The sequence below is a fragment of the Xenopus laevis genome, chromosome 6S, assembly GCF_017654675.1.
Source record: "Xenopus laevis strain J_2021 chromosome 6S, Xenopus_laevis_v10.1, whole genome shotgun sequence".
In the NCBI taxonomy this organism is placed as follows: Eukaryota; Metazoa; Chordata; class Amphibia; order Anura; family Pipidae; genus Xenopus; species Xenopus laevis.
In genome coordinates this window covers 12,674,319-12,701,365 of record NC_054382.1, presented here as the reverse complement: position 1 = coordinate 12,701,365, position 27,047 = coordinate 12,674,319, and the positions used below count along the sequence as shown (strand labels likewise).

The window sequence follows — 27,047 nt, the reverse complement described above, 5'->3', positions numbered from 1 at the left end:
GTGTTGAATACCAGAGGTTAATTTATAGTAATATTTCTAAATCTATAAATGGCTATAATAAACACTGAAGCACATCATGTCTTGGTAAACAATATGCTATACAATGGGGGCCCGCTTCCTCACTATTCTCCTGAAATTTTAGGTCAGGTAGGCGTCGGGGGTGACCCACAAATTACGGCCCCATGTACCCCCAACCTGGGTCTGTAATTACGCACTGGCTTTACGTCAATAAGTATTGTACTACGGTTACATTAATTGTGGCTCTTATAATATTGAGAGTTCCATGTAACAAATGGGTAACAAAGTACATTCCTTTATTATACAAAGCAGAAAATTTGTATTTATCCCCACTATTCTTTGCCACAGTTTGGGAACCTCTGCCCTCTGCAGAAATAACCTCTATTAGTTAATTACAATGTCACATTTAGGGGGGTTATTTATGAAAATCAAATTTTTTCTGATTTTCTAAGTAAAAAAAGTCAAACTAGAATCCACGATTTTACCTTATTTATCATTGAAAAAATAAAATCAGTTCGGGAAAAAATCTGGGTTTTTGCTAAAAACCCCCCCACACACATTTTTTGGGAGTTATGCCTGAAATGCTTGAATTTCTTCAGGAAATTGCTTGAGGCCCCCGAGTTTCGGAGTTTTGCTCAAAACTCAGACCATGATATCTTCAAATTTGAAATGGGACTTTTGCCATTGACTTGTAAAGGACCCTGACAGCTTGGAGATGAAGTATTTTCAGATTCTGAATTTTAGCAGCATCGGGTATAATAAATCACAAAGACTTCGAGTTTTTTTTCCCACTAAAAATTTGGATTTTATAGTAAAAAAAAACTCAAATTTTTAGTCACTTTTGCTCATGGTTCTCAAGGGCAAGCTCTCATCAGCAGCAGCACTCTCATATCACATGAATATTTCACCATCAATGAAGATGCAATGAATTCATGCACCTTGTCTTACACCATTCATGGTCTGATCCTTGGACTGTGATGGCAATACATGGCCACTCTAGCCCCAGTGAAGGTCAAGACACTTGAGGTGAAAGTACAGGTATGGGACCTGTTATCCAGAATGCTCGGGACCTGGGGTTTTCCGGATAACTGATCTTTCTGTAATTTGAATCGTCATACCTTAAGTCTACTACAAAATCATGTAAACATTAAATAAACCCAATAGGCTGGTTTTGCTTCCAATAAGGATTAATTATATCTTAGTTGGGATCAAGTACAAGCTACTGTTTTATCATTACAGAAAAAATGAAAATTACTTTAAAAAATTTGGATTCTTTGGATAAAATGGAGTCTATGGGAGACCGCTTTTCCATAATTCGGAGCTTTCTGGACAACGGTTTTCCGGATAACGGATCCTATACTGTACTGTGATATTTTCCTTGCTGTGTGACAATTAACAAGTGATACATTGCAACACACAGTGGGAATTATTTAAATTACCTCATGACAAGTGTCCGTATAAAGAACTTTAGCCACATCGGCCTGCTCACTGTCATCTGTAAATAAGAACAATAATAAAGTCAGCTTTATGACACTGCCTAACTTCACTGTCTTTAATAACTTTTTCATTTTGGACATTTATATACAGCGCTGCCCTAGACAAGCCTTCCCCATCTGTCCGCTTTCATATGTGAATGGCGTATCTGCAGAAGTCTATAGGCACATGCACTGATATGATTGATGAAGTCGAAACCACCTTCCCTGCCCCGCAAGTATACAAAATTTTTTTTATTTGGGGGGGAAGTTTATAGAAAATATAGCCTTTTAGATTATTAATCACCCGGGCTGTAATCTTATAACTGCTTACAGTAAATCTGCTTTAAGGATTAAGTACCAAAAAGGCATTACTGTAATTGGCTGGCAGGATGCAGTAACCAATCAGCAAGTATTTCTGAGTCATCAGCAATATTGTCTTTGGGGCTAATATGCTTCATGTTCAATGAGCCCCTAATATGGTGAGGTTTAGCGTCTGTTGCTCCTCACCCGACCAAGACATAAGTAACGTTGTCAAAGTTGTCATATAGTCACATGTGATACAGATCATCCCCCAGTTTAAAGGAGAAGGAAAGGCTAAAATGAAGTAATCTTTTTAAGAAAGGTCTATATAAATACACCAGTAATGCTGCTCTGAGTCCTCTGTCAAAAGAAATACAGAATTTCTTTCCTTCTATTGTGTATTATACATATGGGCTTCTGGCTAGGGCTTGAGCATGCTCAGTTCGCTCCTCTCTCCCTCCCTCCTCCCTGCTGTAATCTGAGCCCAGAGCTATGAGTGAGCAGGAGAGACTCAGGCAGGAAGTGATGTCACACCAAACTAATATGGCAGCTGCTATCCTAAAGAAAGAGAAAGCTTTAAGAGCTGTTTACTCAGGTATGGTAAATCATTCTGCAGAATAAATATAGTACTTGTTCTATTGTGGCTAATCTATTGGCATAAACTGCTTCAGTAGCTTTCCTTCTCCTTTAATATCTAAAAAAACATCTGGTGTAGCCTCTATTTCTCTGCTTTGGACTGAGCTATCGGTGGCAGCCCCACAGTTTGTAAACCACTGCAATTAGGGAGTAACTGGTTGACTGAAGACAGCCAGATCAGTATAGAGTGTTAATGCAGAAACCACTGGAATTTTGCACTTTCTTGTCAAACCCCATGTTTTACTTAAAATATCGATATAATCACCTCCATAAAAAAGAATTGTGTTGTGTAGAAGCAGCTGTGCATCCGCCTTGAACTCATCGTAGCTCTTGTATTTTCCTTCAGTCACTTTCTGTACAAAAAAGAAATGTAGTTGAAGAAAGGTTATGCTGGCAATCGCACTGTACTGCCCTTACACTGCAACAGTCTTTACTTTTCTTTAATAGAAGCACCATAAAAAAAATCATTGTGACAAGACAGTACATCCACACAACTCATCAGTAGCTGTTTGAGCCTTGTATTCATGATTTATTCAGCAAAACAAAATGTAAAACACCATAACACAACATTTACCTCATTAATGGTAGAAACATCAATGGTAGTATGAACCAATCGCCTATACATTGGATGCTTGCTGTCCTTTCCTTTTTTATTGAGTTCAATCGCCTAAAAGAATAAAAATAATGATTTGCTTTTGAGATATATACGCTGTGCATACAGTTTTAGTAATTTAGCTACATATAATGCTAGATCACATAACTTGCCTTTACACTCCTGCTCTTCCAAACCTACAGAAGTCTAGAAGCTCAAAGAGCTCATGAACAGGTATAAAGAGTGGTGTTTTAACACTCGGTATATCCACCTGTGGACTCTGTATGTCCAAATAAACCAGCCACACCATACACACAGATGACAACAATAAAGCTAAAATTCTCAATCCCCTTGTGGCATTAGCCTTAAAGAAGAAGGAAAGGCTAACATTAAGTAAACTGTATCAGAAAGGTCTATAAAAATACACCAGTAAACCCTCAAAAGAAACACAGCACTTCCTTCCTTCTATTGTATACACATGGGCTTCTGTATCAGACTTCCTGTTTTCAGCTTAAACCTCCAGGGCTAGGGCTTGAGCATGCTCAGTTTGTTCCATCCCCCCTCCCTCCTCCCCTTGCTGCTGTAATCTGAGCCCAGAGCTATGAGTGAGCAGGGAGAGACTCAGGCAGGAAGTGATGTCACACCAAGCTAACATGGCAGCTGCTATTCTAAACAAACAAAGAGAGCTTCTAGAGCGGTTACTCAGGTATGGTAAAGCATTCTGCAGAATAAATAGTGTTATAGCTTGCACTATTGTGGCTAATCTATTTGCAATCTTCAGTAGCTTTCCTTCACCTTAAATCATCTTACTGTTGTATCATGATTTTAAATTGCAATTCTAAAGGGATATTGATCTTTTAATTAACTTTGAGAAAGATGGATACAGTGATATTATGAGAAATGTTGGTCCTCATTTTTTTTATGATTTTCAAATTATTTATCTTATTGTTCAGCAGCTCATTAGTGTAGAATTTCAGCAGCTATCTGGTTTTATAACAGGCAATGGTTTGGATGAGAGACTGGAAGATGAAAAGGCAAGGGTCTGTCTGGAAAATTATAACCTCACAGAGCAATAGTGTTTTCCTGCTAGAGTTAGTGACCCCCATTTTAAAAAAAAAGGCAAAAGAAGAAGAAAGAAAATTAACTATACTAAATATTAATTATTAAATATAATGTATATGATAATGTTCATTTAACATTCTTAATGCACATTTAACATGAGAAAAGCCATGTGCATATATGTACACAAATAAGAATGTAATTATACCATAAGCTTGGGATGAGACTGTGGGAAGAAATGACACACTAGAAGTGAAACCTACCCTCTCCTTCATGCGGGAAACAATGAATCGCAGGTATTTACCCATCTCCTGCTTGTTGTTGTTTTTCTTCTTCATGCTCTAAAAAATGTTTGGGATTTTAAGAGAGTTAGGAAACAAAATATACCTTTACAGTAACACTACTTATTACACAAAACACTATAATAGCATTATTTTATCACAGGCTGTGCAAAGTAAAGTATGTTTCTAACATAGTTAGCCAAAAATGTAATGTATAAAGGCTGGAGTGACTGGATGTGTAACATAATAGCCAGAACACTACTTCCTGCTTTTCAGCTCTCTAACTCTGAGTTAGAGCAAACAGATTTTTTTATATTAAATTTTAAAATCTGACATGGGGCTAAACATTTTGTCAATTTCCCAGCTGCCCCCAGTCATGTGACTTGTGCCTGCACTTTAGGAGAGAAATGCTTTCTGGCAGGCTGCTGTTTTTCCTTCTCAATGTAACTGAATGTGTCTCAGTGGGACATGGGTTTTTACTATTGAGTGCTGTTCTTAGATCTACCAGGCAGCTGTTATCTTGTGTTAGGGAGTTGCTATCTGGTTACCTTCCCATTGTTCTTTTGTTTGGCTGCTGGGGGGGAAAAATGGAGGGGATGATATCACTCTAACTTGCAGTACAGCAGTAAAGAGTGATTGAAGTTTATCAGAGCACAAGTCACATGACTTGGGGCAGCTGGGAAATTGACAAAATGTCTAGCCCCATGTCAGATTTCAAAATTGAATATAAAAAAATCTGTTTGCTCTTTTGAGAAATGGATTTCAGTGCAGAATTCTGCTGGAGCAGCACTATTAACTGATTCATTTTGAAAAAAATTTTTTTCCCCATGACAGTATCCCTTTAAGGGGTGATATGATAACTATGTATAAATATATACGGGGTTCATATACTAATCTCCCTAATGATTTACTTACCAGTAGGTCTTTACAACTGACACAAGGTCACCCATTCCGATTAGAAGAAATATATTTGGAAGGGTTTTTTTTTTTACAGTGAGAGCTGTGAAGATGTGGAATTGTCTCCCTGAATCAGTGGTTCAGGCTGATACATTAGATAGCTTTAAGAAGGGGTTGGATGGTGTTTAGCAAGTGAGGGAATACAGGGTTATGGAAGATAGCGCATAGTACAAGTCGATCTAGGGACTAGTCTGATTACATCTAGGAGTCAAGAAGGTTTTTTTCCCTCTCTGAGACAAATTGGAGAGTCTTCAAATGGGGGTTTTCTCCTTCCTCTTGATCAACCAGCAGTTAGGCAGGTTATATATAGACCAAAAAGGTTGAACTTTATGGACGTGTCTTTTTTCAACCTAACTATGTTACTATTAACAATAAACAGACTATCAAACCAGCATGGTTCTTCTTAATGGGGAGGAGGGGCTATGTATTGAATTTGCATCAAAGATAGCAAAATGAATTACTTGAAATTATGAGCATGCTTGTGAACACTTTTGCAGAGGACAGGGCATCTTACCTTGCAAATTGGGCACTGCAAGTGATTACTGCTATCTCTAAGCTTTAAGTCATCAGGTAAGCATTTTGGGTGATACACGCGAAAGCACTGGTCGCACATCATCACTTCTCCTGGCAAATGGCATTCAAAACAATACCAGTCGTGTGTTTCCGTCTCCCAGTCCTAAAAGGAACACAGAATAATCTGGCGGGGCAGCTTATTAAAGATACCTGCTGAGGTTAAGTAGGGCCCTTAAGATTAAATGAATCATTACAGGTGCGCTGCAAATCTTAGAACTAAATAACACAAAACAACTTTAACCCTATCAGTGTAGCAAGAGCTTACAATGGACTACCGATACACTGATGCAGGCTTCCACTGTTAGACAATGTATGATTTGCCAAAGCTTGGAAAGACCAGAAAATAAACTTTAGATTTTCTGGATACCCAAACCATGAATTCTTATGGATCTAAGCTTCACTAAGGGTGTTTCATAATGAGGGAAACAAACTTGGCTTGGAAACTCGTAATGAACAAATATTAAAGGGGAACCAAAGTCCTATTTAAGTTTAAGCTTTGTCTCCTGTATTTATTACAGAAGGCTAGCGCAGGTTTTGCTTTATAAAAAACAAATGCTGCACCTCTGAACCTCTGATTATGACTTTACACAAAAATTATCCCAGCTAGTTGCTTCTCCTGGAAAAGAGTGGACAATGAAAGAATAAGGGTGACCTACATGCTAGGAAGCTAAATTAGGAAAAAAGTTCAGATTGGTGGCATTTGGTTGTCATGGTGCAGGTACAGGTATGAGATCCCTTATCCGGAAACCTGTTTCCAGAAAGCTCCGAATTACGTAAAAGCTGTCTCTAGGGTTGCCACCTGGCCGGTAAAAATGATGGTTGATCCCAATGTTATTAATAGGGAAAAAAAGATAAATATATATAGGAAGGCCGGTATTTTTTTCCAGAAAAGGTGGCAACCCTAGCTGTCTCCCATGGACTCCATTTTATCCAAATAATCCAAATGTTTTAAAATGATTTCCTTTTTCTCTGTAATAATAAAACAGTACCTTGTACTTGATCCCAGGTAAGATATAATTAATCCTTATTGGAAGAAGAACCATCCTCTTGGGTTTATTTAATGTTTACATTATTTACTAGTACACTTGAGGTATGAAGATACAAATTACGGAAAGATCCATTATCTAGAAATCCCCAGATCTCAAACATTCTGGATAACAGGTCTCATATCTGAGTATAAATTAAAGAAAACCTCAGCTATACAGTGAGTAACAATCGAGGACTTTAGTCCCTGTTTAAGATTTAGAAAATAACAGATCTAATTTGATCTTGACTCAATAGTGAAATGGAATGGTACAAATACAGGTATGGGACCTTTTACCCAGAATGCCTGGGACATGGAGTTTTCGGGATAATGGATCTTTCCATAATTTTGAACTTCATACCTTAAGTCTACTAGAAAATCATTTAAACATTAAATAAACTCAAAAGGCTGTTTTTTCTTCCAATAAGGATTAATTATATCTTAGATTGGAGCAGGTACAAGCTACTCTTTTATTATTACAGAGAAAATGGAAATCATTTTTAAAAACTTGGATTATTTGGATAAAATAGAGTCTATGGGAGATGGCCTTTCCGTAATTTGTAGCTTTTCTGGATAACGGATTTCCGTAGAACAGATCCCGTACCTGTAGTACCTGCACCATGCACTTATTCTTCATTTCATGCTCTTGGGAAAACAATGGTGTTAGCTGAAAGCAATCTAATTGGTTTGTGGTAGCAACCGTATCTGATTAATACTGACAATGCATTGCAGGCTCATCTTTTGCTGAAATTCATAATAAAATCCTGCAATCATTTATTCATTAAAAAAAACTGTTGAATTTCCAAATTTTTTATTTTAAAATTACACTTTTGAATAACTTTACCCAAAAGTGAAATTTGCCTCCCGCAATATCAAGCCAAACCCACAATAATAATAGTCCCATTGGTATGGGCTGCAGGAAAAAGGGGTTGTGGGAAAATTGCAAAGAAAGGATTGGTTTACATACTTGTGAGCTCGATATCAAAGCACTTTAACAAACCTCTGGTGATTTCACTGATTTTCCCTCTCTTCCGTGAATTTGGTGCGGTTTCATCTGAAATAATTTACAAAATTGTTGTGCTAAACAGGACTGATTGCTTCTAAAGGGATTGCAAAATAATTATAAAGAGTACAAAGTAAAACAGATAGTGATGGGCGAATCTTACCCGTTTCGTCAAAAATTTGCGAAGCGACGAAAATTCGCCGTAATGCATTGAAGTCTATGGGCATCAAAATGATTTTTTTGATACTCATTTTTATTCACCCATTGGAGTCTATAGGCGGCATTTTTGTGGCGAAACTCAGCGAATAATTTCGCTCATCACTAATAACAGAAAATAAATAAAAAAGGTGGCCTTTTACTGACAAGGGAGGAAGACAAGCATTGAATTTGGATATAAAAATAAATATTCAATTTATATAGAGCCCCTTTTACAAGGTAGGGACTGACCGCCACTGTAGATTAACAAAAAATCATCATACTGGAATTTTTGTCACTTTGTGCCAAAAAAAAAATATTTAATGTAAATTTGTCACATTAATAGGCATATGTGGATTATTGTTCTGGGCTAGTGGAGACATTAAATTGTTTTGCCAGGAGGGTATAAACAAACCAATATTCTCACTACAATTGTTTTCCTGCAGCATTTGCATCTGGCCCAAGGAAATACACTTCAGAGCTGTAGATGAAGTGAGTATGACCTTCTTTAGAAATAAGCAAATTAAACAAATAAGGGTTCCGGAGCAAATGCCACACAAAGGTCTCACTAGCAGATTCTGACCCTGCAATGAAATTTGACTTATGCCCATGCACGCTGTGTTTTGGGGGTTCTCCTCCTTCATAAAATGTGATATACTCTACAGAGATTACCATTAAATATCTCAAACCTCTCCTGACACAACTTCCCTTTTGGCTCCATACATTAATTCCATTGTCTATATTTTCCACAGTTCCATAAAATACACTCAGTGATTGTCCAACTTTAAAGGAGAACTAAAGCTTAACTGAAGAAGTAGCTAGAAATGTTGTACATAATGTTTTGTGCTTCTGTACCAGCCCAAGGCAACCACAGCCCTTTAGCAGTAAAGATCTGTGTCTCCAAAGATGCCCCAGTAGCTCCCCATCTTCTTTTCTGCTGATTCACTGCACATGCTCTGTGCTGCTGTCACTTACTGAGCTTAGGGACCCACTCACAATATACAGTACACATAGAATAGAAATGTCACAATATAAGGCTGATTAGTAATTAATACAGATAATTACTACATGGCAGCATAGAAACCAGTGCAATAAACAGCAGAATCTAATAATCAGCCCTGTAGCATCAGCTTATATTACAGGACAAGCTCATTTTCTGCTGGATAATTAGTGATGAGCCCTAAGCTTAGCTTCTCAACAGCTGCTCAGAGCCCACTGAGCATGTGAGTGTCACAGACACTTTCCAAGATGGTGACTCCTCTGTGACAAGTTTGAAGTCCTGGATCATTGTTGCTATTTACAAGCTGAAACTTTAGGCTGGTGAAATAGGTTCACTATTTAAAACATGGCATTTTTAGCCATATTCTTTTTAGGGTTTAGTTCTCCTTTAAGGTACTGTATATGGTAATTAGGGATGCACCGAAACCAGGATTCGGCCGAATCCTTCTGCCCGGCCGACCAAAACCTAATTTGCATATGTAAATTAGGGGCGGGAGGGAAATCACGCAAAACAAGGAAGTTAAAAATGTTTTCCCCTTCCCACCCTTAATTTGCATATGCAAATTAGAATTTGGTTCGATATTCGGCTGAATCTTTCGCGCAGGATTCGGGGGTTCGGCCGAATCCAAAATAGTGGATTCGGTGCATCCCTAATGGTAGTGATTTCCATAGTCTTCATTGATAAGGAAACTTCCCTTCTCTGGCACTATCCATGGAGTTCATTAAAATGTATTTTCATTGATATATAATATTACTTCTGTAACCTTAACTTTACATATAACTAAGGCACATTTAAAGGAGAAGGAAAGTCATCTTGCACTTGGGGGAGCCAAATGTTAGGCATCCCCAAGTGATTGTATTTACTTACCTGAAAAAGAAACAAGAAGCCGGAAGAGGATCGCTCTGTGGTGCTCGCTGGAATAACCCTGGGCCGATCCAGTTTACTGCTGATAGGAGCACCAGCCCGGGGTTACTCCAGTGCGCACCACGGAGTCATCCTCTTCTGACTTATTCTTTCTTCAAATTTCCCAGGGCAAACGCATGCACAGTAGAACGAAATAGCAGACTTTTTAGTTTAAGTTCGGCTTTTCGTTCTACTGCACAAGCGCAGCCGCATGAAAAAAGTAGAAGAAGGAAGACGATCGCTCTGTGGTGCTCACTGGAATAACCCCGGGCCGGTGCAGTTTTCTGCTGATAGGAGCACCAGCCCCGGGTTTCAGGTAAGTCAATACATTCGCTGGGGGGTGCCTTACATTTGGAACCCCCAAATTCAAGACGACTTTCCTTCTACTTTAAGGCAATACAAACACAGTGACACTGAAGCAAGCAAATGGAAAATAATAACAGATTTAACTCTTAAAAAGAAAAGAAAGGCAAGGGAAGTCAAGTTGCTAAGCAAGTCTAGTGATTCTAGTTACTTACTTGATACCCTGGGCTGGTGCATTTCTTCTTCGGAAAGTACACCAGCCCAACGTATTGTATGTTAGATGTCATCTTTTTCCAGGCTTCTAGGCATCCCGTACTGAGTACATTTACAGTTAAGAACTTTTTTTACTTCTTTAAATTTCTTTAGGTTTTTATTTTTCTAATATTGTTACAGAACAATAACAATAAAACAATTATGGTTCCATGAGTTGTTGCAATGGTTTCAGCACAATACATAAAGCAATATTATTTCCAGTACATTAGTACTTTTATAGACAACCCCGTCCGTGGATTGGCACAGGGCACACCTGGGAGAACAAAGGAAGATGGTGGCACAACACTCAGCGAACTGTACAGTACCCTTTTTTTTTTTTAAGAAGAAGAGGATATAAGGTTCTGGGGTTGGCACTACTGAGTGACTGAGCGATCTTCTTCTGGCTTCTTCTTTCTTCAAATTTCCCAGGGCAAACGCATGCACAGTAGAACAAAATAGCAGACTTTTTAGTTAAAGTTCGGCTTTTCGTTCTACTGCACATGCGCAGCCGCATGAAGAAAGTAGAAGAAGGAAGACGATTGCTCCATGGTGCTCACTGGAATAACCCCGGGCCGGTGCAATTTTCTGCTGATAAGTAAATACATTCACTGGGGGGTCCCACTGCGACTCCTTCAGTTACATTGAGTAGGAGAAACAACAGCCTGCCAGAAAGCAGTTCCATCCTAAAGTGCTGGCTCTTTCTGAAAGCACATGACCAGGCAAAATGACCCAAGATGCACCTACACACCAATATTACAACTAAACATTTTTTAAACTCAGGTGAATTAAAAGGACTTGAAAACTCTAATCGAATCCAAATCGAATTCAATTCAAATTTTAAAAACTTTTGAAATTCAGGAAGACTGCAAACAACTCCAAATTTATCACTGGACCTCTCTCATTGACTTAAAAAGCAATTTGGCAGGTTTTAGGTGGCAAATAGTCGAATTCCAGGTCTTAAAGAGCCATATAATAAGTATAATAAATTATTCTGCGTAACTCCCTAGTCAATTTGGCAGTTGTGATCATTAAATAATTAGAAAATTCAAATTTTGAATCCAACCCTAAATAAATCTGCCCCTTATTGTACTGGTATGGGACCTGTTATCCAGAATGCTCAGGACCTGGGGTTTTCAGGATAATAGATCTTTCTGTAATTTGGATCTTGATACTTTAAGTCTACTAGAAAATCATATAAACAATATATAAACCGAATAGGCTTGTTTTGCTTCCAATAAGGATTAATTATATCTTAGATAAAGTACAAGGTACTATTCTATTATTACAGAGAAAAAGAAAATAATTGTAAAAAAATTTTGGATTAAGTGGATAAAATGGAGTATATGGAAACAGCCTTTCCGCGTAATTCAGAGCTTTCTGGATAATGGGTTTCCGGATAACAGATCCCATACCAGTATCATATGCCCCGTTCCATGGTCAACACTTGTACTCAACAGAATTTCTGCAAGTTTATTTGGCTTTGTATTAGGGGATGATGTAGTCTGTATCATCTAGGCTTCTACATGGAATTCATGTATTGCAGTGTTCTAGGGACTTGGGAAAGATTTATTTAAGGGTTTATTGCAAATTTGGAGATAAGCTAATAATATGATTCATTGGGAAGCGCTCTGAGACAAAAAAATCCAAGATTCATAGCTAAAAAGTGAATAAATTAACATTTTATACCTGAACTAATCCTATAATTTATAACCTCATATGGTTAGCAGAAGTATAGGGTTCTCCTGAGCCTCTTGCACTTAATATATATAAAACAATTGAGCTCACAGGTATGTCAACCAGTCATTGCTACTAGCACCAGGGATGTGGAAAAGATCTTGGTGTTGTGTGAAAGTTGAAACGAGCCCTAGTAAGGTGAAAAAGTTATCCGTTTGCTTGGGCAAATAATCATTTTAACATATGACTCTGAATGTAAAGGTAGGGAGCTGCATTATTCTATATGAACCCACTTGCTGTCATATTATCAATAAGAACAGAATATAAAGGAGACACAGTAGTTCTTAATAACAGTCTGATTTAGGAAGCAGATGGCCCAAAATACATTAAATCAGTCCCCTGATGCCTAGAGCACATACGGTGCTGCCTATGTGAGCTCCTCAATGTGCTACACACAAGTGCTCCATGTATACTAGGGATGCACCAAATCCACTATTTTGGATTCGCCTGAACCCCCGAATCCTTTGCGAAAGATTTGGCCGAATACCGAACCCAACCCTAATTTGCATGTGCAAATCAGTGAGGGAATGGGAAAAAGAGAGTTGCGTGCAGCTAAAAAAAATTTTACTTCCTTGTTTTGTGACAAAAAGTCGCATGATTGGGAACTCCACACGAACATAACTTGAGCTTTTTCAAAAGTAAACATAATTTCAAGCAACCCGTACATCAATTAAAAAATATGCAGACTATTCATGATTTTTAATGGTTTGGAACAGTTCCCTAAGCCTAGCCCCCTGCTCTCCTGCTGATCTGTCTGACTTCTTTGCTGAGCTGTCTGACTACTGTATTTGTATCAACAGCCATCTGTCCTCAGCCTGTATCCTCCAAACCACACAATTCCCTGCACACATGATTTCAATAAGGAATGGAACATCACAGTGCAATGCATTGTGGGTTATGTAGTTAGTGCATGCTGTCTCTAAGCTGTGAAGTTGTTACAATTTGTACCATCAATGTTTAGTCCCTCCTTCCCTGCCAGGATTTCAAATGATACAGAAAGAGAAGAACTGTTAAACAGTTGGATTGCAGCACAGAAAATGGAATTTATTCATACTTTTTTTTACTATTAATTCTGAAGAATCCCATTGTATACTACAGAGCTCTGTTATCTGCGGTGCATCCTGTGCCTTTTCTCCTTTTTCAGCTTTGAATGGCTGCCCCCATGGCTACACAGCAGCTTGTTTATATAAACTATAGTAGTACTTATCTGTTATCTACTGTGTATCCTGTGCTTGAATGGCTGCCCCCATGGCGACAAAGCAGCTCGTTTATATAAACTATAGTAGTACTGATCTATTATCTACTGTGTATCCTGTGCTTGAATGGCTGCCCCCATGGCGACACAGCAGCTTGTTTATATAAACTATAGTAGTACTTATCTGTTATCTACTGTGTATCCTGTGCTTGAATGACTGCCCTCATGGCGACACAGCAGCTTGTTTATATAAACTATAGTAGTACTTAACTGTTATCTACTGTGTATCCTGTGCTTGAATGGCTGCCCATGGCTACACAGCAGCTTGTTTATATAAACTATAGTAGTACTTATCTGTTATCTACTGTGTATTCTGTACTTGAATGGCTGCCCCCATGGCTACACAACAGCTTGTTTATATAAACTATAGTAGTACTTATCTGTTATCTACTGTGTATCCTGTGCTTGAATGGCTGCCCCCATGGCTACACAATAGCTTGTTTGTATAAACTATAGTAGCACTTATCTGTTATCTACTGTGTATCCTGTGTTTGAATGGCTGCCCCCATGGCTACACAGCAGCTTGTTTATATAAACTATCGTAGAGTTTCTGAAGCAAACACACCAGTTTAACCAGCGCACGACAACAATATATTATATTGTCATTCCTGTAAAACCCTTAAATGTTTTGCTTTTACTGTTCCTTTAAGGTATTAAGTATGGAAATATTTGTTATCTGGAAAACCCCAGGTCCGAGCATTCTGGATAACAGGTTCAACACATGTATGGAATAATCTCAAAACTAATTTTGAACATGGTGATGCTAGTGCCATAGTGTCTCCTTTAAACAGAAGTGCCTATATTTTTGACTGAATGGTAAATTTTAATGGAAAATAAGGTGAATAAATCAGTGCTGAAGGTAAAACAATCCTATTGTGTATTTTTTTTCCCTTTTTTCTTTTAGTTGTAAAAGTTCTTGGTAACAGTGTTCTATATCAGAGAAAGGAAAATCCCGGGTACCGCACAAAAACAGAACTTCTATGACTTACTACAATATATTTTGCCTAATTATTTTATGATATAGGAATATAACTGGTACTAAGGGTCAGATTTAACTCACCACAGAAAAACCCACTCACTTTCTATTCATGCCTATGGAATTTTTAGAATTGTATTTTTCAATGAAGTTCAACATTTGATAAATATGCTTTTACAAAATCCCATAGGAAACAATAGAAAGTGAGTGAGTTTTTCTGTGGCGAGTTCTAATCTGACATTTTCATAAAGTTGCCCCTAAGAGTTGGGGTACATCACTGACCAACTGAAAAAGGAACTGAACTGAGAAACAGTGTTTTCTCAGTTTAGGTAGAGGGCACAAGTGTTTTATAAATATGGCCAACAGCTGATGATATTAATCGATTCAGAACTTGAAAAGAATTTTGGTGTAAAAAATACTTACAATTTCATCCCCAGGTAACCAGTATCCTTCCTGTTCAATACCAGCCTTTGATCCTTTGCAGCCTACTGTAAGTGTCTCCACAATAAGACCGTCTTTCACAGCTAAGCTTAACTGCCGTGTGATCTCCTTTGGATGTATCCCATGCACTCGCGTCATGTACCTGGTTAGAAAGAGACATTAATGAGCTGGTTAAAGGAGAAGGAAAGGTTAAAACTAAGTAAGCCGTATGAGAAAGATCCACCTAAATATACCAGTAAACCCCCAAAGTAATGCTGCTTTGAGTCCTCTGTCAAAAGAAACCGCACATTTCTTTCCTTCTATTGTGTACTCATGGGCTTCTGTATCAGACTTCCTGCCTTCAGCTTAAAACTCCAGGGCTAGGGCTTGAGCATGCTCAGTTTGCGCCTCATCTCCCCCTCCCTCCTCCCTGCTGTAATCTGAGCCCAGAGCTATGAGTCTGCAGGGAGAGACTCAGGCAGGAAGTGATGTCACACCAAGCTAATATGGCAGCTGCTATCCTAAACAAAACGAGAGCTTTTTACTCAGGTATGGTAAAACATTCTAGTATTCTAGCTTGCACTATTGCACTATTGCAGCTAATCTATTGGCAATAAAATAAGGGATGCACTGGTTCGGGATTCCAGGAATCCAGGATTCTGCCTTTATCTGCAAGATTCAGATTCGGCCAAATCCTTCTGCCGAATCGGAATCATAATTTGCATATGTAAATTAGGGGAAGGGAAATCCCTTGACTTTTTGTTGCAAAACAGAGAAGTAAAAAATGTTTCCCCTTCCCATCCCTAATTTGCATATGCATATGCAAAGTAGGATTCGGATTCGGTTTTCGGCCAAATCTTTTGCGAAGGATTCGGGGGTTCGGCCGAATCCAAAATAGTGGATTCGGTGCATCCCTAAATAAAATGCCTCCATAGCTTTCCTTCTCCTTTAATGAATATTATGTGCAGAACTGCTGCAGGAGGTAAGCTGCAATATCATGTACCTGGTTAGAAAGAGACATTAATCAGCTGATTGTCCCAGATTAATGAATATAATGTACAGAACTGCTGCAGAAGGTGCAAGTAACCTGCACCTCAAGGGCTCTATCTCACGGGGCATAAGGCTGCTGTCCATGAAAATAAATACAAGTAAAAATACGAATTCAAACACAAGCAAAATAAAAATAAATAAATAAAGGTATTGAGGCCCTTTAAAACATTTAGATGCTGCAGCTGCCAAAGCACAAAGAGTTAATAAGATGGGAAGGGAGTTAAGAATTCCTGTGGTTTTGTTGCTGTAAAAGAAACCAAGAGGACACAAAAAAACAAAGACCAGGATAGTCTATAGATTTATGGTTGGATTTAAGGTAATGCATGCATCATGAATTAATTTGTGAGTTACATCATTTCTTATCCTAAAATTCACTACAGAAAAACAGCGCGAGTGTTCTCTGTTTAATAACACAGAGAACATCAATATAGTGATGTGTGGGTATATGTGATCAGGTCAACTGCTGGTGCAGTTAGGCAGGTCTAGCTTTTGGTACTGATGTCCCAGGGGCCCCTGCACCCCCCATGGGGCCCCCGCTGCAAACAATTCCAGTTGGTGATCTCAGTGGCAGGCCACACTCCCTGCATCAGTGATGTGCGGGTCGGGATTTCCCCCGACCCTAACCCGCCCTCCCTTGGCCCGTGCTTGCCTGCATCCGCACTTCCGGGTTGCTTTTATAGACCCGCGCTGCCGATGACATCACAAAAGGGTCAGGGCGAGCAGGCGCATCTATAAAAAATGAACCGGGAAGTCGGAAGCCGGCATTTGACAGTGGGGAGAGCAGGAGAAGAGTTCAACCCACATTCGCCCGCAACCCGCGAAGAAGCGTGCGAGGTTGGCCCAAACCCGTGGGTCCCGCGGGTATTGGGTCGGCCCGCACATCACCACCCTGCATAACATCACTAAAGGTTTGGACTAAAGGTGGCCATAACAATTGCGATCTTTCTTGGAAAAGATTGTTCATTTCAATACACACGTGTAGAGCTGAATCATCCCATATACAGGTAGAAACAATAGAATTCTCCCTGTATCTGATGACTCAGCACTAACAATGGCCTTCAAAGGCACCTGATCAAAAGTTTCCATTCAGCCCGATCGACGAGCCGACCGATATCCAAGTCTTCTGCCGATATCGGTCGGCTCTTTTTCCACCATATACGCAACGAATATTGTACGAAAATTTGTTTCGTACGTTATTATCTGTGCGTCTATGGCCACCTTAAATTAAAGGTAGGGGTCTAATCTAAATTAATTTGGTAATCCAAATTTTTAAAACTCATTTCCTTTTTCTCTGTAATAATAAAACAATAGCTTGTACTTGATCCCAACTAAGATATAATTAATCCTTATTGGAAGCAAAATCAGCCTGTTGGGTTTATTTAATGTTTCAATTATTTTCTAGTAGACGTAAGGTATGTACATCAAGTACAAGCTACTGTTTGATTATTACAGAGAAAAGGGAGGGGGTTCAGCTTCCACTTTTTCCAGTTCAGTTGTTTTCAGATTGTTCACCATAAACAAACAATTTTTTCAGTTGCTTTCCATCTTTTATTTTTTTCCGTTTTCCCAAAAATTAAGTTTGTGATTTTCTTTTAATAAAATCGGTCATTTAAAAAAAATCACAAATTTTTCAGAATTTATTAAACCCTGAGGATGGAAAAGTCAGAATAAGAAAATCCGGCATCACAGACCTGTCGAGGTTGCATATAAGGCAATGGAAGAAGTCCCAATGATTTTTTGATGTGCACTGGGTTTCGTGTAATACCCCGAAGTTTTTCGGGTGAAAATTCTGAAAAAAATCGTGAAAATCGTATGGAAAAATTCTAAAAAAATCGTGAAAATCTGATTTTTTCCCAGCAAAGCAAGTTTTCAGGAAAATGTAATAATAAATAAGCGTAAAAAAGCCGAACGGATTTGATCGGAGTTTGTAGCAAGAAATATTGAATTAAATTCGGACTTTGATAAATAATCCCCTAAATGTTCGTGTCTCTAGTGTTTCAGTCTGGCAGCTCACTTTATAAAGAAGGTGAAAAATTTACACATCAACATTAGAAAAATCATCACAAATATAAAATAGAAAATAATTGTAAAAAGTCTTTATTGCTGGTGAAAAATCTGAAACCAACTGAACTGAAAAATGTGCTTGAAGGTAAACAACTCCTTTAAGGAATACAGATAATTAAAGGGATATTGTCATGGGAAAAAACAATTTTTTCAAAATGAATCAGTTAATAGTGCTGCTCCAGCAGAATTCTGCACTGAAATCCATTTCTCAAAAGAGCAAACAGATTTTTTTATATTCAATTTTGAAATCTGACATGGGGCTAGACATTTTGTCAATTTCCCAGCTGCCCCTGGTCATGTGACTTGTGCTCTGATAAACTTCAATCACTCTTTACTGCTGTACTGCAAGTTGGAATGATATCACCCCCCTCCCTTCCCCCCGCCAGCAGCCAAACAAAAGAACAATGGGAAGGTAACCAGATAACAGCTCCCTAACACAAGATAACAGCTGCCTGGTAGATCTAAGAACAACACTCAATAGTAAAAACCCATGTCCCACTGAGACTCATTCAGTTACATTGAGAAGGAAAAACAGCAGCCTGCCAGAAAGCATTTCTCTCCTAAAGTGCAGGCACAAGTCACATGACCAGGGGCAGCTGGGAAATTGACAAAATGTCTAGCCCCATGTCAGATTTCAAAATTGAATATAAAAAGATCTGTTTGCTCTTTTGAGAAATGGATTTCAGTGCAGAATTCTGCTGGAGCAGCACTATTAACTGATGCGTTTTGAAAAAAACATGTTTTCTGAAGACAGGATCCCTTTAAAGTGATATGCATTGGTTCCAAGAAATGAGCAGTCTCCGTTCTCTTAATGAAAGCAATAACTTAAACACAACAGATGAAATATGTCTTACTTTGTAATGCGATCAATATTTGCAATCTGTTTCTGGTTGCGGATGACTTCGATGGCAGTCCATAAGTACTGAATTACTTTCGTATCAGCCAGTCTTCTTTTTGTGAGTCGTGCCATGATCTGCTTTGTTTTTATAAATATCTGCAAAATAAAAATAAAAAAGCCATAACAAGTCATGACATCGTTTTGCACTCAAACAACGTGGTCTTTAAAAAGCACAAACAGTCTTACTTACAAAACCTTTTTATACCAATATTTCGCTGCCTTAGTAAATGTGTTCTTTTGTCTTATTATGCATATCATATTTACTTAATTAAAGGAAAACTATACCCCTCAAACAATGTAGGTCTCCATAAAAAGATTTTGCATAAAACAGTTCATATGTAAAACCCTGCTTCATGTAAATAAACCATTTTCATAATAATATACTTATTTAGTAGGATGTGCCATTGGATTATCATAAATAGAAAATTGCCATTTACAAAAATAAGGGCCGCCCCTGGGATCGTATGATTCACGGTGCACACAAACATACCATACATGTTAGGTCTCATGAGCCAATTAACAGACAGAGTTGTGTCTTTTGCTTCCACACTTCTTCCTGTTACAGTTAAGCTGGCCATAGATGAAAAGATCTAATCGTACGCATTCTCGATTTCTGACGATAATATCTCTGCACGTATTGCCGATCGTATGATTTTCAGAGGGAGACTGTCACTAGTTTTGTCAGACATAACTTTCGTTCGATTGCTGTCTTTGTTTGATCTGAAATGTTAGAAGCAGGTCGGGAGATGGGGAAGTCCGATCGTTCGAGGATTCGAACGATCGGATCTTTGCGTCTATGGCCAGCTTTAGAGCCGCAGTATTTCTAGTCAGGTGATCTCTGAGGCAGCACACAGAACATCACAAATGGTGGTTCAAGGCAAGAGATATAATATTTACATAAGTATATGTTCCAGTTTGGTAAGATTCTTTAATATGCCACTTAATATGACATAAATCTGTTGCTCCAGTATTCATTTTGGGGGTATAGTTTTCCTTTAATACAATTTTAATTTATAAATAAATCCATAAAAGAAGATAAAAATCAGTAAACGTAACAGCCCTGATCAATGGGATCATAGGATTCCGAAGTAATACTGAGCACAATTTTAGCAACATTTTCACTACAGCCACAAAATATTCCATTCTCATGTACTTTATATAAATGCAGCCTTGTTTCACTGTTGTACAAACTATGGACGGTGTTCAGACTGATCATTGGGTATAAAGAACATTATGGAGACTGCAGGAATGGTCAGCAGACAGACTATGAGACCAAAGAAAACAGTTGTTTGAAATGTCTCCATCTGGCAAGATGACTACTGTTATTACAAGATTGGCCATATACATAAAGGTACAGGTATGGGATCCATTATCCGGAGACTCCATTTTATCTAAATAATCCAATTTTTTCCCTGTAATAATAAAGCAGTAGCTTGTACTTGATCCCAACTAAGATATAATTAATCCTTATTGGAAGCAAAACCAGCTTATTGGCTTTATTTAATGTTTACATGATTTTCTAGTAGACTTAAAGGGGAAGGAAACCTAGTCGGCGCAAACCCCCCACCCCCCTCCCGTTTGTTGCCCCCCTCCCTCCTCCCCCCTGGCCTACCTGTCCCGCTGGGCAAATGCCCCTAACTTGTTACTTACCCTTCTGCGCAGGTCCAGTCCAGGGAGTTCACCGACGACATCTTCTTCCACGCGATCTTCTTCCTGCTGTGAACGGCGTTTTGGCGCATGCGCAGTAGGAGCATTTCGCTGGTACGGATCTACTGCGCATGCACCAAAAGTCACGCGCATGCGCAGTAGATCGTACCGGCGAACTGATCCTATTGCGCATGCGCCGGTCAAAGCAGGAAGATGATCGCGTGGAAGAAGATGTCGTCGGTGAACTCCCTGGACTGGACCTGCGCAGAAGGGTAAGTAACAAGTTAGGGGCATTTGCCCAGCGGGACGGGTAGGCCAGGGGGGAGCAACACACGGGAGGGGGGGTTTGCGCCGACTAGGTTTCCTTCCCCTTTAAGGTATGAAGATCAAAATTACGGAAAGATCCGTTATCCAGAAAACCCCAGGTCCCAAGCATTCTGGATAACAGGTCCCCATACCTGTACTGGTATATGAACTAAGGGGACACGATCAGAAACCTTTGTCAGTCACAGAAACTATCAACACCCATGATACAATACAGGTATTGTATCTGTTATCCAGAATGCTCGGGACCTGGAGTTTTCCGGATAACAGATCTCTCCACAATTTGAATCTCCATACCTCACGTCTACTAGAAAATCATGTAAACATTAAATAAACCCAAAAGGCTGGTTTTGCTTCCAATAAGGATTAGGGATGCACTGAATTCACTATTTTGGATTCGGCCGAACCCCCGAATCTTTCGCTAAAGATTCGGCTGAATACCGAACCGAATTTGCATATGCAAATTAGGGATGGGAAGGGGAAAACATTTTTTGCTTCCTTGTTTTGTGACAAAAAGTCACGCAATTTCCCTCCCCGACCCCTAATTTGCATATGTAAATTAGGAATCGGATTTGTTTCGGCCGGGCAGAAGGATTCGGCCGAATCCGAATCCTGCTGAGAAAAGACCGAATGCTGGATGAATCCAGAATCGAATCCTGGATTCAGTGCATTCCTAATAAGGATTCATTATATCTTAGTTTGGATCAAGTACAAGGTACAGTTTAATTAATACAGAGGAAAAGGAAATTATTTTTAAAAAAATTAGATTATTTGGATAAAATAGAGTCGATGGAAGACAGCCTTTCCATGATTCTGAACTTTCTGGATAATGGGTTTCGGGATAACGGATCACATACCTATACTAACACCATTAAGAAAATTAATACTTTCTCAATATGTTACTTATCTCAGCACAAGAATTGCTCTTTAAAATTTTCTGTGAAAAACACATTTAAGCCAGAGTTACTGATGTACTAAAATATTCTAAAACTCCTAAAAAGTATTGATCTGAGCCATAAAAATAAAGCACATGAAATGAGGGACAGCAGCAGGACTGCCATTAAAGTAAAGAATGCTGTATTCATTACAATATGTCATTATTGTGGAGGGGAGGAGTAAGATGTTCCCTAATAAAGGATCAATTATGACACATAGGGGCAGATTTATCAAAATATGAATTTAGAACTCACAACAGAAAAACTCACTCGCTTTCCATTCATTCCTATGGGATTTTTATATTTATATTTATCAATAGAGTTCACCATTTGATAAAAATGCTTTTAAAAACCACATAGGAATGAATAGAAAGTCAGTTTTTCTGTGGTGAGTTCTAAATTTACACTTTAATAAATCTGTCCCATAATGAAATTCACAATTAATCTGGATCAATTCGGGTGTGTGGGGGTTTGTGTCAGTTTCCATTATACTGATACTGACATTATCAATATCAGGTACGAAATAGTATCTTAAAGGGATTCTGTCATGGGAAAAAAAATGTTTTTCAAAATGAATCAGTTGATAGTGCTGCTCCAGCAGAATTCTGCACTGAAATCCATTTCTCAAAAGAGCAAACAGATTTTTTTATATTCAATTTTGAAATCTGACATGGGGCTAGACATATTGTCAATTTCCCAGCTGCCCCAAGTCATGTGCCTTGTGCTCTGATAAACTTCATTCACGCTTTACTGCTGTACTGCAAGTTGGAGTGATATCGCCCCCTCCCTTTCCCCCCCCAGCAGCCAAACAAAAGAACAATGGGATCAGTGGCTGAACTACCAGGGGAGCAGGGGGTGCAAGCACCCCCTCAGGGCCCCCCGGCAGTCCATGCGCCACAACAAATGTGGCCGTACAGAGGGGGGCAGGGCCCGGCTGCGCGTCACGGACCAGGGCCCGTCCCCCTCTAGGATCGCTTCTGAATGGGATGGTAACCAAATAGCAGCTCCCTAACACAAGATAACAGCTGCCTGGTAGATCTAAGAACAACACTCAATAGTAAAAACCCATGTCTCACTGAGACACATTCAGTTACATTGAGAAGGAAAAACAGCAGCCTGCCAGAAAGCATTTCTCTCCTAAAGTGCAGGCACAAGTCACATGACCAGGGGCAGTTGGGAAATTGACAAAATGTCTAGCCCCATGTCAGATTTCAAAATTGAATATAAAAAATCTGTTTGCTCTTTTGAGAAATGGATTCCAGTGCAGAATTCTGCTGGAGTAGCACTATTAACTGATGTGTTTTGAAAAAAACATGTTTTCCGTTGACAGGATCCCTTTAAAGAGGTGGTTTACCTTCAAGTTAACTTTTAATATGTTATAGAATGGCTAATTCTGAAATAATTGAGTTAATCTTCAGAAGTCCTCTCTCAGCATAGTGGGGAAGGGTCACTGCAAACAACATAGTATTAATAATTGTGCAATTAAAAAGATAATTACCGTTTCTCAAAGGATAACCGAGAGAACAGTCTCTGAAGAGCGAGGGAACTTGAAATGGGATGCAGAAGCTATGAATAAAGAAGAAAAAAAAGATGGCGTGAATGAAAGCAAAACAAGGATGAAAGAAACGTACAGTTTATTCTTCCCTGTTACAACACAGCAAAACCCCAGGGACTGATTCTATGGGAAACTGCAAAGCTAAAAACAGCACAATAAATGACTAGGGATTCCAATTCAATGCTGAACTAAACAGGTTTGAGTGTAAACAGGTTTCAAAGAACAGGATGAATTTTGTGTTTTGCTTCTAATTCTCAAGTAATAGAAATTAAAGCCACTGGAAGCTCTTTTTTGAATATATTCTACATTTATACTGTTTATAAATGAATGGCCATATTAAAGGGGACCTGTCACCTTAAAGGGATACTGTTATGGGAAAAAAAATCCAAAACGCATCAGTTAAAGTGCTGCTCCAGCAGAATTCTGCACTGAAAGACTTTTTTATATTTAATTTTGAAATCTGACATGGGCTAGACATATTGTCAGTTTCCCAGCGGCCCCCAGTCATGTGACTTGTGCTCTTATAAACTTCAGTCAACCTGCAATACAGTTGAAGTGATATCACCCCCCCCCCCGCAGCCTAACAAAAGAACGATGGGAAGGTAACCAGATAACAGCTCCCTAACACAAGATTACAGCTGCCTGGTAGATCTAAGAACAGCACTCAGTAGTAAAATCCAGGTCCCATTACGACACATTCAGTTACATTGAGTAGGAGAAACTACAGCCTGCCAGAAAGTAGTTCCATCCTAAAGTGCTGGCTCTTTCTGAAAGCACATGACCAGGCAAAATGACCTGAGATGCACCTACACACCAATATTACAACTAAAAAAAATACACTTGCTGGTTCAGGAATGAAATGTTATATTCTAGAGTGAATTATTTGCAGTGTAATTTAGAAATAAAAACTAAATCATAAAAATCATGACAGAATCCCTTTATGAAATAATTCCAAATTATTTTCTTATTATAGTAGTCTAGCAAAATAAACTTTAAATTATATTTATATTTATTATTTAAATGTTGTGTCTTTCAGTCTTGGAATTACACAACCACAGCAAGCAGACAGATCCAGTTGCTAAGGTCAATATTACCCTAGCAACCATGCATTGATTTGAATAAGAGACTGGAATATGAATAGGAGAGGCCTGAATAAAAAGACGAGTAATAAAAAGTAGCAATAACTATACATTTGTAGCCTTAAAGGACAAGGAAAGTGAAACTAAAGAAGTAGCTAGAAATGTTGTACATTATGTTTTGTGCTTCTGTCCCAGCCCAAGGCAACCACAGCCCTTTAGCAGTAAAGATCTGTGTCTCCAAAGATGCCCCAGTAGCTCCCCGTCTTCTTTTCTGCTGATTAACTGCACATCCTGTGCAGAGCTATGAAATAGAGTTTGCAGTCACCATAATGTGATGCAGAAGCATGTACACTGAAAACTGATCACTGACCAAGACCAAACAGTCAAGCCTCAGACAGGATAAGATGCATTCAGAAGAGAGTCTGGATATTGTAATTAGGGAGCAAGCAAGGGCTCCTGTGGTAAAAAAAACACTTGAGGGTTTTTATTACCCTTTAAATTCATGGCACACAGGTGGATTGACTGCTGCTACAGGGTAAAAAATAAAAGCTTGAAAGTAATATTTTTGGTGAAAACAACTGCCCCAGTAGCTCCCCATCTTCTTTTCTGCTGATTCACTGCACATGCTCTGTGCTGCTGTCACTTACTGAGCTTAGGGACCCACTCACAATATACAGTACACATAGAATAGAAATGTCACAATATAAGGCTGATTAGTAATTAATACAGATAATAACTACATGGCAGCACAGAAACCAGTGCAATTAGTATCAGAATTTAATAATCAGCAAACCTGTAGCATCAGCTTATATTACAGGGGAAGCTCATTTTCTGCTGGATAATTAGTGACGAGCCCTAAGCTTAGCTTCTCAACAGCTGCTCAGAGCCCACTGAGCATGTGAGTGTCACAGACACTTTCCAAGATGGTGACCCCCTGTGACAAGTTTGAAGTCCTGGATCATTGCTGCTATTGACAAGCTGAAACTTGAGGCTGGTGCAATAAGTTCAGTATATAAAACATGGCATTTTTAGCCACTTTAATTTTTAGGGTTTAGTTCTCCTTTAAGAGAACAACTGCATAGCAATGCTATCATCCTGACTGCTCGCACCGAGAGCTCCTTCTCGCTGCGTGTAGCCTAGCTCTGGCGGGGGGCATTTAAAAAAAAAAAACTACTGTTATCCCCAACTGGAATGCGGGCTCTATTAGCCCTCACCTTTGGCTGGGGATAACATTTTTACTAACAGGTGCCCTTTAAGAGGGGTTGAACTTGATGGACTTTGTCTTTTTTCATTCCGATTTAACTATTGTAGCCATATAACTATGTTGGTATGTGGAGAGGTGGAAATAGGCAGATGGAGTTGAAAAAAAAAACTTATCACAGGGGTGCCCAAATCGTAGATGGGGATCCACCAGTAGACCTTTAGCTGGTGATCAGTAGATCTCAAGACACTGTCAACAAACATCTTCAATAAATCACCCTCCTGTTCCATGCTTTTCATTCAGATATTTATTATGTTAAGGTCACTTAAGAAATAGATGTTTAAATCGAATAATATACATTTTCTCATAACTTAATATGTAAGTAATATTTTCCATAGAACAGAATGCCAACAATGCGTGTATGGATGTAGATCACAAAGGCACATCACTAAAAGTAGACCTTGCATTAGTAAAGTATGGGCACTCTTGCCTTATCACATTCTAGCTATAGCAAGTATATAATAATATAATGTTTGACCCCAGGCAGGTTAGAATCACACAACACACCACCTGCTACCTAACAAATATTTTCTCACTACAACGGACTTGATTCAAGGACACAATCTGGATACGTTGAAGAAGTGCCTGCTAGTAAGGGCACGAAACGCGTCAGTGGTGTGTTACTTGCACTGTGCCAATGCTGGCAACTTTTTACATTAAATAAAGGATGTGAATACTTTTAACGTATCCCGATTGTGTCCTTGAATCAAGTCCGTTGTAGTGAGTGAGTTGAAGGAATCCAATGCCAGGATGTGGACTGGAGGTCACGTGAGTAGTATGGACGAATGGGGAGCTCCGCACTCGCATCGAGGAAGTTTGGAGTACCTAACAAATGTTTGTCCAGCTTGAACACACCAATTCTTATTACAAGCTCAAAAAGTTGAAAACTTATTGGTTTAAAAGCACAAATAAACCAATTTAAAAACAGAATAAAAAATAGCCTCCATAAATAAAGGTGGCCATACACTGAGAGATCCGCTCGTTTGGCGATGTCGCCAAATGAGTGGATCTCTCCCCGATATGCCCACCTTGAGGTGGGAAATATCGGGGTGATCCGATCGTGGGCCCTAGGGCCCAACGATTGGATCCTAACGAATAGCAATAGGCGGTCGGATCGCGGGACCGCATCAACGAATAGATGCGGCCACGTTCCAACGGGATTTTTCGTCTCATCCGATCGAGATCTGCCCGACTTTCGGCCAGATCTCGATCGGTGAAGCCCGTCGGGGGCCCAATACACGGGCCAATAAACTGCTGACACGGTCTGTCTGCAGCTTT

At 39.1% G+C, this 27,047-nt stretch overlaps 1 protein-coding gene across 8 annotated transcripts in view; it reads right to left on the bottom strand.

Annotated features, from left to right (window-relative positions):
* The window catches only part of zmynd11.S (zinc finger MYND-type containing 11 S homeolog), a 59,907-nt gene that overhangs the window by 16,756 nt on the left and 16,104 nt on the right, over positions 1-27,047 (bottom strand). For 4 of the 8 annotated variants that reach the window (XM_018269040.2, XM_018269031.2, XM_018269032.2 and 1 more), the window contains exons 2-10: positions 23,373-23,440; positions 18,925-19,064; positions 14,960-15,119; positions 7,916-7,969; positions 5,833-5,994; positions 4,344-4,421; positions 3,004-3,096; positions 2,695-2,782; positions 1,458-1,513 (exon numbers count right to left, since the gene is read on the bottom strand). In XM_018269040.2, the coding sequence (XP_018124529.1) occupies positions 1,458-1,513; positions 2,695-2,782; positions 3,004-3,096; positions 4,344-4,421; positions 5,833-5,994; positions 7,916-7,969; positions 14,960-15,119; positions 18,925-19,040 (807 nt within the window). In that variant the 5' untranslated portion in view covers positions 19,041-19,064; positions 23,373-23,440. The remainder of the gene's footprint in view (positions 1-1,457; positions 1,514-2,694; positions 2,783-3,003; positions 3,097-4,343; positions 4,422-5,832; positions 5,995-7,915; positions 7,970-14,959; positions 15,120-18,924; positions 19,065-23,372; positions 23,441-27,047) is intronic. The other 4 variants (XM_041567362.1, XM_018269039.2, XM_018269038.2 and 1 more) reach the window with 2 other exon arrangements.